At 47.5% G+C, this 12,689-nt stretch overlaps 1 protein-coding gene across 1 annotated transcript in view; it reads right to left on the reverse strand.

Moving 5' to 3' along the window:
- Positions 1–12,689, reverse strand: part of LOC146196783 (SEC14 domain and spectrin repeat-containing protein 1-B-like) — a 45,997-nt gene that overhangs the window by 4,576 nt on the left and 28,732 nt on the right. The window contains exons 14-16 of the mRNA XM_084598515.1: positions 12,404–12,579; positions 2,623–2,730; positions 422–674 (exon numbers count right to left, since the gene is read on the reverse strand). Coding sequence (XP_084454641.1) covers positions 468–674; positions 2,623–2,730; positions 12,404–12,579 — 491 coding nt within the window. The 3' untranslated portion in view covers positions 422–467. The remainder of the gene's footprint in view (positions 1–421; positions 675–2,622; positions 2,731–12,403; positions 12,580–12,689) is intronic.

Genomic DNA, 12,689 nt, shown 5'->3' on the forward strand with positions numbered 1-12,689 from the left:
ACCATGCAGCAACGCCTCAGTGCTGCTGAATCAATCTTATCTTCCAGGATTTTGCACCGGAAAAGATAATAATGTTATTACATCATTTGTTTTCCAAGAAAAAGCCAGGTCCAAGTGTACCCACACTAAGAGTGAGGCACACCTTCCTGCAACCACTCGCTGGCATGCTAAGTGGTCAGTCGTGACGACCTGAATGTCAGATCGAGGGCTACTGCCTTTGTAGTAGTAGCCATCATACTTATTTAGGTTAGAAAATTATGAGCAGAGTCAGAGTCATAGCGGCACGTGACCCCGAGATATTTGTTTTAGTGCTTTTAGCTCTGAGCCGTATGATGTTAGGGCAGCTGCGCCGCAACAAAGGGTTGCCACTCCTGCCGCCTGCTAAATCTGATAGTCTATAGATTTTCTACTGTGGATGTACCTTGTTGGCCATGATATAGTTACTCATAGCTCTTCGCCGGCTAGTGTTAGCTGATGGATGCCCGGAGGCGAGGTTGAGAAACGGTGTCATTGCTCCGATGTTCATTCCTGAGGTTCTTGGAGATGGAGACGTAGTTCTTCCAGGCATCAAAAAGGACGTCAACAGCTCGGGTGCTAGGTGTTGTTGCAGCGTAAACCTGCTTCCGCAGCTTCACAGCATCGTCCAGAAGCCTCATGCCATAAATATATGTGCCCTGTAAAAAAGGAAAAGGGGAACATATATAAAGCAGCGAAATATTGTATTTACTTATGTAAGAAACCCATGTTTTATTCTTTTTTCAGAAAAATCGAGGCCAGTATGAGAGTAGGGTTAATTACGCGGGAAAAATCTGTATATTTTTTTGAGAGGGGGAGAGCCGTCCATTTTTCCACAGATCAATCAATGAAAGCACGCAGTCAGCTGCGATCACGACACTGGCTTTTAGCAATCGCTCGCTTCCAAAGGCGTTTGTTGCTATCATATGCGTGCCAACGATTTTATGGCAGTCGATTATGCTGGCCCCAATTACTATGTGATAAAGCGAACCTTCTTTTCTGAAAACCAGGCTTGCATAACAGGACAAGCCAAGTTGAGCAAGCCAGTGCCGGCACTTCTGCCAAGTTCACCTGACTGGTTAGTGAAAAGATAAATACGATAATGTCATGAATGACTGTCACTGCTGCCACTAACTACACATAAATGGCTGCAAGAACCTGCACTGTGCAGATATGTGGCTGAAGGAGAAAGCATTTTGCATCATGACTCCACTTGGGGCTTCCAATTTAAATCTAGTCACTCAGGTTGACCTCTGCCAAAGGGTGGAGACCAGGACATTCAAGCCAACAGCTTTGCACATTCATAGTCATCCAATTTTTTTATGTGGAGTAGGGCACGAAAATGGAACGACGGAAACAATGCAAAACCGAGAGGAGTGGGCTAATATAGCTAGTGCTATAATAAATTACCGAAGAAACAGGCAACTCACTGGTCGCCAATTTTCTTTGCCCACTATTACACTTTACTACTTCAGGGGATCAGCCCTGTCTTATGCACCTTTATCAGTACATTGTGATTCAGGTTAGGCCAGAGCCAAAGGCAGCCTGTCGTACTGATATGATCAAGAAAATGCTTTAGCAACACCGAGCACAGCTAACTCTCGAAAGTTTGAAAGTATAAATTGGAGCGGAGATATGTTAGTATTAGCTGGCACTTGGCTGAACAGGAGCCTTTTTATTAAATTTAATGTTGATGAAATGAAGGCACCAGTTTGATGAGATTCCATCGTAAAACTCTATCAATCAGCAATCATGCATTGATGATTTATTTCGCTACAGTACTAAATGTGTTGACTGTACTCGTAGAAAAAAAAAAATTTAACGCGCTACACTGCTCTTCAGTTACCCCCAGGGCAAAAAAAAAGTTTCCGAGATCACTGCAGGATCTGCACTGGAGAAATGCATAAGCATGAGCATTGCTGTGTTGTCCACGAGATGTGTCAGCGGGATTTCGCAAGTGACAGACAGTGCGTCTTTCCTTTCCCGCAAAATCAAATATAGAACGCCGGTGAACTCTGATGTGTTCAACGGATCACTGGTTGTGTTCGACAAGAGGCATGCGATGTACAGCGTGCAAGCAGCAACGCTCAGACTTTCGCATTGCTGCACTGTGAATTCTTCAGCGCTATAGGAATTTTTCAGACTGCAGTTAGTTGGTTACCTCAATGTACAAACTTTCTAACCATTCCCACCCATTTGTGAATGCAAATTATGCCCTTTTCCGCTCATTCAAGTTCAATGATTTCAAATTTCCTGCCACCGAAAGTTAGGCCTAGGTCACCTGAAGTGCTACGTGACCAGATTTGAACATCACCATTACCCCTCCCAGCTATTTTGACGTCTGACTAACTTAACTGGCTTTAATTAATTACCTAATTAACCAATGTGCACTAAATTATGGCCCCAGCAAGATTTTTCAGTCCTCTATTTATACCAACCATTTTTTTTTTCTTAATCCTTGTTTTGTTCGAACCCAATCGTGATGACAATTCTGGTGACATGAAACTGTCCACATACTTACTTAATGCTTATGCATTAAAAAACAAAAACAAAAAGGATGTAGCCGAAGAATAGAAAGAAACGTGAGGCTTCCTGCATGCCACTCACACGGGCCAATTCGTCCATCCTATTGTGTTCCGTGAGAGTCAGCATGTAGCCATTCGGCCCAAACTTTGGCTGGAGGCGAATACTGAGCTTGTCGAGCCACGTCACCAGCTGCAATGGATGTTCCAGCCATGCATATAAACAACAGCAGCAAACAAATAGGAACGGATACCTCAACACGAAGAATAGAACACAATAGAGCTTACACAACGTCAAACACAACTTGTTCCTGCCAACTGCCTGTAACTTCAAGTACATCTGTTGTCATATGTTCGTGGAAGCTTACTCTGGAAAAGAAATTCGCGTCCTTTCTCTGCTCCCAGCACTTTGCTTGATACAGTCAAACTCACTTATAACAATACCGGTTTTAACAATATGTCGGATATAACAATGGGCAGCTGTATCAACAGGTTTGCCATGTGTTCTATGGTAAAATAAACCGCTTATACAATGGTGTCATATTATAGTATCGGTTATAACAACCAAGTATGGTCACTGAAAGTCAACAAAAACGCGGCGACCACAAAAGCGTGCGCATGCGTGGATACGCCGACAACGCTGATGCAGAGACAATAATAATAAATAAAAAACACGGGACAGAGTGCGTCGAGCCAATGCATTGGCCAGGTGCGCCGGGGAAGCATGCATACCGCGGAGACGTGGGGAAGGACGGAGCACTTCCTTACGCGGAGGAGGAGGGAAGGCGTAAGGCGCAGCTAGGCATGGCCGTTCTGAAGGAGAGCTTTGAGAGTGCCCGTGGCCTAGGGAACTTGTGTCCTCCTGCCTCTGCACGGTGAAGCAGTCCATTCTGAGGGTGTGCTGACCATGGTGCGCTGCACTATCCACTATATTCCCCTATTTGCTCTGTCGAGGCCCCCGCTTCGCGGTTTCACATGTTTTGTGGTAGGCGTGCAGCAGCATTCGAGCATGTGTCTTTTTAGCACTGTTCTAGTGTGCCATCATCGTTGCCCCTATCTTGCTGGCCCTGGAAGTGCGACACAACCAGAACAAAAGGGGAAGCGAATGGCAATACCACTAGAAGTTAAGCAGAACATTCTACGTGAGCACAAGGACAGCGTACAAGTGTGCAACGTGGTGCGCAAGTACGGCCTGACGCAACAGACAGTATCAACAATCATCCGCAACGCACTCAAGATTGAAAACGAAAGCGGTGCCAGTGCTGCCCATGCAGTGGACGACGGTCGGAAAAGGGTTCGACACGGGGCCTACAAAGACTTGGAACAGGTGCCCCACCAGTGGTTCTTGAACGCCCGTGCAGCAAACCTACTGTTTAGTGGCCCGATTTTCGCGGAGAAGGCGACGCACTTCGCATACTTCCTGTGCAATACTAATTTCCAACCTGGTGGTGGTTGGATTCAACGGTTCAAGGAGAGACATGGAATCGTCTACAAGGCAGTCGTGGACGAGGCAGGATCACTCGATGTTGATGCTAGGCTGAAGTGGCCTGAGAAAACACTGCCCTGCATCCAAGAAGCATACGGAGACCGGAACTTGTATATTGGGGATGAGACTGGACTGTTTTTCCAGATGTTACTGTCAAAGGCGATCCCTGTAAGGGCGGAAAGCAAAGAAAATTGCGCGTGACCGTTTTCTTGTGTGCCAACATGGACGGCATCATAAGGAAATCCAAGAATTCCCACTGTTTTCATGGTGCCGCGAAGATCCTGGTTCGCTATTGTCATAACAGGAAAGCATGGATGATGCGCAAATTTTTCTGTAAGTGGCTGGTCGTATTTCGTAAGCGGATGCAGTGCGAAGGCAGGAAGATGGCATTGGTGCTCTACAATTGCACTGTGCCCCAAACAGCTCAAAAACTCTTGCATGTGGAAGCCTTTTTCCTCCCACCTAACACCACTGCAGGCTTGCAGTCTATGGATGCAGGCGTGATTGCTTGCTTCAAGACACTGTATCGACGACGTGTTTTGAGCAGGCTCACGCTGAACCTCGACATTTCTGTCCGAGAACGCCGACCGGCACCAGACTTGAAGATCTCGCTCCTGACGGCAGTGCAGTTCATTTTTCGAATTTTTGAAACATAGGTAGAAGTAAGCTCTTCCACCATCATGAACTGCTTCAGAAAGGTGGGCTTTGCTGGGGAGGCCGGCGACACGAAAGGTCGCGAAGCTCCTGCTGACACAGTGATAACCGAACTTTGGTCCACAGTGAGCGGCAGTGACGGCGACGCATCAGGACTTGAATTTTTACATGCCGACGATATTGTTGCGACAGATGAAGATGTGGCAGACGAGGTTATCGTCGCAGGTTACAGTAGTGACGATGATGATGAACCGGAGGTTGCGTCTCACCAGGAGGCTTTGAGAAAGATAGACTTCCTGCGAAACTTTGTTTTTGCTAAGAACCTTTCCCTGCCCTATGTTCAGCAGCTGGATGCCCTGCAGAAAGATGTCGGCCAGATTGCCGTGGAACAGATAACGCTTATGGATTACGGGTTTCTTCTCGCTAGGAAATAAAAAGTGTAAGGTGCCTCGTCCTCATTAAATGTGTATTTACATTGTTTTCTTTGTTTTTTCGGCCTAATCTGGTTATAACAATATTTCCATGGCACTTCAATATTGTTATAAGTGGGTTTGACTGTATTGAATGGTGAAATGTATAGTTAGTACATTCTAAATTGGACTTAAGTTTTAGTTGTGTGCAAAGACAGCAATGAAATTACTTTATGGCTAATATAATCTACAAACCTTAAGCTTTGGGTTTGGGTACAAATGCCTTGCTCAGAGAGCAGCATGAATTCATTCTCAAGGTATATTGAAGTAATGGAAAATAAATCCAAATGATTACGCCTCAAGCCATAAGTTTACTTAACACGCAGAATATAAGAATTCACAGCCTTCTATACAGGCTGCAGAATTGACATTACACAGAGTGCCACATTGTGTTAATCGTTCATTAACTTACTCAAAAACTTCTCAACTCATAAATTCTCACACATTTTAATTTATTTGGCCTGTAAACAATATAACCCATATACTAAATATATTGAAAAGCACTTCTTTCTCTTTTTACTAGAAGCTGCAGACTATGAGTACTTTCATTCTGGGGAACATCTCGCCTACCTTCATTAGATCAATGTCGCAAAAGTAGGCCTTGTTTTCCCCAACCACAAACTGCTCCCTGCAGGCACTTTCACTCACAAAAAGGCATCGTCTGCTTCAACTTAGTTTTGCCGAGCCCTTTGCGGGCGATTGTCCGTTTGTACGCCCGGTTCTGGGCAGGATTCCAGCACTACTGCCAACAACGTACACATTCATACGTTGTGCCGATTGTTTGGATTACACTCGTGAGAAGTTTGTAATTTTAGCAGCATTTACTTTGCCTTCGGAGTCTGGCTCGAATAATTAAGATTGGATCCGCCATGTCTGTTCACATTAGCGTTGATGCTTGCAACTAAAAGCGCTTAGGTGACTGGACACGCATGCAACTTCTGCGCTCTACCAGAGCACCATCAGCATAGAGAGAGCGAATTCGGCCAGCTTGAAAAGGAAATTTCTGTCAGAGACATCGCTGTACTACTTCCCTTCATCGCACAATGCAGCTGTGCAGCGTTTTTCTCTCAAAACTTAAGGTCAGGCAGCCGCTCTTTCCTATACTTCTGCACATACTTTACATGTCCCGGTCTGCTATACTACATGCTTGACATCAGGAGACTACAGTTGCATTAAAAACGCCTCAGTTAAACCTCTATGTAACAAACCTCCATGTAGAGAATTCCTTGATATTACAAAGTTTTTCAATTCCCCAACGCCGCCCTCATTGAAGTGAATGTATTTGAAAACTCCATGTAACGTGAACTGAAGTAAGAAGAACGCCTACTATAGCAACGAGTGACCGCAGCAGATACAACGCATGTTTCAGCGCCGACGCCGCATCTCCGCGGCAGACGCAGCAGTCTTCGCTGCTTTTGCTGTCCAGATCATGGCACTGCAATATGTCATGCTTAAAAGATGCCAAAAATAGCAGAAAAATGATACGAGATGAGCAGCGCGCGTCCATTGCTGCCACGCAGCTGCTAGTGGGCTTCCGCGCGTCGACAGCGGGAACAGCGGAGCGCGCTGGCGACGCGAAGCAAAGCCGGTTTCCTTGGGCAACGGTGGTGGGCGAGAGCATGGCACGCGGGGGGGAGGCAACATGCGCACCCTCGCTCACACTGATTCCTCCTCCACCCCCTTTCCTCGCTCCCTCGTGGACGCGTCGCGCGAGCCGCGGAGGAGTGGAGCCGTTGCAAAATTGGCAGCCCACCCCTCTGATGTTGCTTGGAAGTGCACCAGATGTGAGGTGCACTTTCCAAGCACTGATGTGAGGAAAGCAGTGAAAGCACCTTTTCGCATGCAATAGCAAAACAAGCTTTCTGTGCACTTAAACTGAATTACTGCCATAACCGTGCAATATGGTTAAATCTGGTCATAACGAAATTGTAGAATGACCACAATTTTTCGCTACATCCAGGTTTTCGTTATATGCAGTTTTCGTGTGAAGACCCAAAAGGACAATGTGGATTGGAAACCAGATTAAGAATTGGTTGTAAGGGAAATGACCTTGAAAGTGTTTACATTGGATCAGAATGATTCGAAATCATAAAAGCGGTGAAATATTTCGCGATCACGTGGCGGCAGCCTCCATTTCCGTTGCGCCTCGTGCGACACGTCTACCAGCTAGCAGGGAAAGGGGAGAATCAGTCCGAGGGAGAGCATATGCATTCACGCCGCTGCCGAGTGAGGAGCTAGGAAACAGGCTCTGCCTCGTGTCACCGGCGCACTCCGCTGTTCCTGCTACCGGCACGTGGGAGCCCGCGAGCAACCGCGAGCAACCGCGTGGCAGCGATGGATGCACACTGCTTGCCCCATGTCTTTTTTCTTTGTTCTGTTATCTTTTGTTGCTTTTAAGATATGAACTACTGCAGTGCCACGTTCTGGAAGCGGAAGCTGTGGAGGCTGCTGTGTCTGCCACATGTACCGTATTTACTCGCATAATGCTCGCACTTTTTTTCACGGAAAATTGATGCTAAGTTGGGGGTGCAATAATTATGCGGGGGAAATTTTCGAGCAAATGCTTTGGAGCGCTAAAAGCAAATTTAAATAGGTGCGAATCGGGATTCTGAGGCCAGCTATTGTAAATATAATCAAAACATTACTTTCAAGCAGAACTTACCTATTTTATAAAAGTACAGGGTCACCAAAAGCACAAATTGCTAAAGCACTTTATTACTGCACGCAGCCTCATCATCACTCCCCAAGTTCCGTGGTATAATGCTCACAGCAGACCATACAGTTGTAGTCTTGATCAGAGACTTGATCAGAGTCTGTATCGGCACTTCAATCGCAGTCTCCAGTAGCGCACTATGCAGAACTCGTTGATGCCGAAGTGCCTGCTGGCAGCGCGGTTGCTATGCTGTAGCCCGTATCCGAAAGCTTTCAGCTTAAAAGCAGCTGTATAACTTGCGTACCGTCCCACCGTGATGCGACACCAAGAACACGGTAGACAGTGGAACAAAGCAGGTAACACGTACGGAACGAAGGAACAATGACAACGAGACGCGGAGACACCTCGCAAAATGGCGACGACTGCGAGCATCACAGAAAAAAAAAACGAGCATAACCGATGATGATGATCCACCCGAGCAAGCTATCGCCGCCTGATAACGCGTGCACATAACCGGGCTAGCTAGGTTCAGTAGCGCTCCAAAGATGGCGCTTGTTACTACTAGCAGACGACTCTTACAGTGGTAATATTGGTGGTGCGATGATTATGCGAGGAAAAAAAAATTCTGATTTTTGACGCCCAATGTTGGGGGCGCGAACATTATGCAAGTAAATACGATATGCGGCGTCGGCTCTGAAACTCGCCGCATTGTACCGAACGTGGTTGCTCATTGCTGTAGTAGACTCTCACGTGTTATATCGTACTGAAGATTGCAGCGTTCAGCCAAATTTCCAGTGAACGACCGATTTTTCGGACCCTCTAGGGAACAAAAACGTTAGAAAATTCAGGCAATCCGAAAAAATGAATGCATGCAAAAAATGCACAATTTTACTCATATTTCTCGGATCAAGAGTGTCAAGGGAAAAGTACCAGGCTTCTGACACTCTGTCAAAGCATCAGTGAGGTGACTCTGAAAAAGGGCTGTTCAAAAACTCTGTACGCAGCCGACAGCCGGTTTATTATGTATGCATCGTCAGGGCAGCCGGTGTTATTGCTGGAGTGTCTTAAAGAACTTGTTGATTGTTGTTTGGACAGCGTTCCACTTGCATGCGATCATATTCGCATCGATCTGAGCAAGGGTCATGTCAGCACCGTGCACTGATGAAAGTGTCAACAATGCTTGCTGAACTGCCAAACACCTTGCCCATGTCAGCCTGCGATCGGCCGCTCATGACTTGCTTAATAATGGCGACTTTCTTCTCCCTCGTTAACCAACGGTACTGTTTTCCGTGCTTCGATGCCAGTGGTGAGAACGAGTGGGGGTCATCGCAAGCAAGCAAAATCCTCACGTTGCGAACATTGGAGTTTGCTGATGAGTGTCGAAGCACATAGGCTTAGCGTCGCAGAGCACACTCACGTCGCGAGCGTATAGCACAGAAGGCATTGGGTCTGTGCAGTGCCTAGAGGAAGCACTGGCCTGCGCAAACGAAATGGCGCCTCCAGAAATTCTGGAGGAGGCGCTGGTGAACATAGCCAACGTGACCATATTCAAATCGGTGTATGATGGCTAGATTCGGCTAGTTTTGGTTCAAAGCGCTGATATGTTTTGGCTGAGAGTCTATGTTTTTCGCAGGCTGAGAGATAGCCAAAATGGTGGCTCTGTATGAGGCAGTTACGGTTTCTGACCTTTCGTCGCGTCAAAAAGTCTAGAAAATTGGATAGCAAGGGGTTCGAGCGTCTGAAATTTCAGATGTCCTCATACATTGATTCTATGGGGCTCGTGGTGATACTGCAAAGATGTCCGAAAATTTAGGCGTCAGAAAATTCAGTCGTTGACTGTAATTCAGCGCTACCTAAGAAGCAGTTGGCGCCACCAGTTCGTTACATCAAAGTCAACCGCCGCAACAAGCTCGTTACATGGAGCTTCTAGCCGACGGGTAATTCGGACTCCAATAATTTGGACTTGTAGGATATTTCGGACTTCAGTGAGGCACCGTCAGTCACCCCATAGAAGCGCATACATATTCGCGACGGATATTTCGTCCGAAAGTTCGATTTTTCGGACTAATTTCAGTCCCCTGCAGGCCAAAATCTGCCATCTTATCGGCTTTTCGCCGGCGCAACAAGCGCCATCTTGGATTGAGGTGGATTGGCTCTGCAGTTGGATTGGCTTGACATGGTTTCGGTGCCCCATTTTTGCCAGGAGAGGCCCCTGCAATCTCTGCCACTTTGAGGTGGCAGTCGGATTGTCATCGCCGTCAACCTGCTTTTGTCGCCAACGCTGACGCGGGCAGCTATCTCTTTGTGCTTTGTCTCATACGTCCGCCGTGTTGTCACACGAGTTTCTCCGACCGCGTCAACCGAGTGGCGCGCCGTCAATCCTTTGGCCGTTTTGTGATTGCGTCCGGCGGTTCCACCGCTCTGAACGAAAAGTGCCTCATTTTTGCGTGTTTGACGAGCGGCGTGGTGCGCACTCGGGCTGTGGACATGGCCCCGCCGGTGCTGCCGGGTCCGTCAAAGAGGCGTGGGAGCTATTCTACCATGACCCTTGAGAAAAAGGCAGCGATCATAAAGCTAGTGCTGAGTGGGCGAACGCAAGCTGACGTGGCCAAGGAGTTCGCACTGTCGAAGCAAACTATTTCGGATTACGTGAAAAATAAGGAGAAGATATTTTCCGCCTTTGAGGCGTCCCACAGCAGCAGCCAGAAGAACGACAGGAAAGGCGACCACCCCGAATTGGAGAAGGCCTTGCTACTCTGGCTGCTTTAGCGAAAAACCTTCCAGCGTCGGGCGACACATTGAAGGAAAAGGCAGAGACCCTGGCCGTGAAAATGAGAATTGAAAAATTCAAGTTCACGGACGGATGGCTCCGCGGTTTCAAGAAGAGACACGGTGTGTCTTTTAAGAAGATGTGCGGGGAGAGTGAAGCCGCCAACCCAGCCACGGTAGCAGACTACCGTCAGACGAAGTTGAAGCCCTTGTTGAGCCTGTACAGCCCGGAGGACACCTTCAACTGTGACGAGACCGGCCTCTTCTTCAAGATGTTGCCTGACCGCACCCTCTCTTTTTCGGGTGACTCCTGTTCAGGGGGCCGCCACAGCAAGGAAAGGATAACAGTAATGGTAGGTGCAAATGCCACTGGCACTGAGAAGCTGCCACTTCTTGTGATAGGCAAATCCAAAAATCCTAGGTGTTTTAAGGGCGCGAAGAACCTTCCCGTGTGGTACTGCAGCAACTCCAAGGCATGGATCACTCATGCTTTGTTTGAAGATTACGTGCGTCGACTCGACCGAAGTTTCGAGCGGCAGGGGAGACAAGTTATTATTTTTGTTGATAACTGCGCGGCTCACGGCACCTTCGACAACCTGAAAGCCATTCGGCTCGAATACCTGCCACCAAACACCACCAGCGTGCTCCAACCAATGGACCAGGGGGTGATCAAAAACCTTAAGGTGCATTATCGGACCCGTCTTCTGCGGCGCACAGTCCTTTGTTTTGACAACGGGAAAAAGTATGCCACGGATCTTTTTGCGGCGGTTAGCATGCTGGCTGACGCGTGGAAGGCAGTGAGAGCGGAAACAATTGCTAATTGCTTCAGGCACGCTGGATTCTCCGCCGATGAAAACGATGACGTAGAAGACTGCAACGATTCTGAGGATTTGACTGCAGACAGTGGCGAAGACCTCATCGTTGACCTTCGCGGGAACGGAATGGACATTCCAACGGGCTCCACGTTCCGTGGGTTTGTTGAAGTGGACGACGGCCTCGATATGTGTGCGGACCTCACGGACGACGAACTTGTACGCCAGGTTCTTCAACCTGAAGACGAGTCGGACTCCGACGACGACTCGGGCGGCCTACCACAGCCATCGCTTGCACAAATTACGAACGCTGTGAACTTGCTGTCTAGCGTGTACAGCGAAACGACAACTTTGGCGCAAATACAAGCGCAAATCGTCGCCAGCAAAAGAAATTTGCCGCAAGGTAAAATCGGCGACTTTTTTAAGCCTCTGAATAAAGTGATTTTTTGTGCTTCACGGATTTTTCAGACTGTTCGATTATTCGGACCATTTTTCGGGTCCCTTCAAGTCCGAAAAAACGGTCGGCGACTACACGTGCTTTAATGGGGACGTTGTTGGGGAATTGAAAAACTTTGTAATATCGAGGAATTCACTATATAGAGGTTCGTAACATAGAGGTTTAACTATACATTTGTTGCTATGAACGTCGAGTATGCAACGCCGAGCTTTAGTACGACGAAACGAAGGCCTTTATGTCTCATCCCACGTTCCATCCCGTTTCCATAATGCGTCCAAATCGCAATCGATGCGAAAGTGAACCATTCCGGGTGACAAGTTTGAATGAATCATTTGAATATTTGTGGCCTGGAGCTTCTGCCAGTCAACCAAAAACTGCGTTCTTTATTTTTGTTTCCTGAAGCTGGGGTCATGCATGTCACAGCAACCAATATGCGGATATACAAGATTGCCACAATCCTGCACCAACTGTCTATGAATTCATTTGCGCCGGCCTTGCCTTTACTGTTTAGCAAATTGTCGAAACTGTTCAAAAAAGAAATTCAGAAGCAATAAAGGTGACCCACCTGAAGGGCATTCTCCTCACAGCAGAGGAACTGGCCTGCTTGGATGAGTGCCTGCTTGCGGGTTGCCATCAGTCCCTTGACGTGCATCACCTGCTCGCGAACGAGCCAGAAAGCCTCACCATTCGTGTTTTCACCATGACTACGGAAGGTCTCCAGCAGGGCTTGCAACTGGCCGTCTGTTGGTAAACAGGCAAGGGATATATACTATAAGTACAGCAATGCACGGTTATGACCAATGTTCTTAGATAAGAGGCAAATCAAAAACTCTGCAGTGCAGAGTGGGACC

The sequence above is a fragment of the Amblyomma maculatum genome, chromosome 3 (assembly GCF_055883805.1).
Source record: "Amblyomma maculatum isolate TAMU_Amacu chromosome 3, ASM5588380v1, whole genome shotgun sequence".
Lineage (NCBI taxonomy): Eukaryota > Metazoa > Arthropoda > Arachnida > Ixodida > Ixodidae > Amblyomma > Amblyomma maculatum.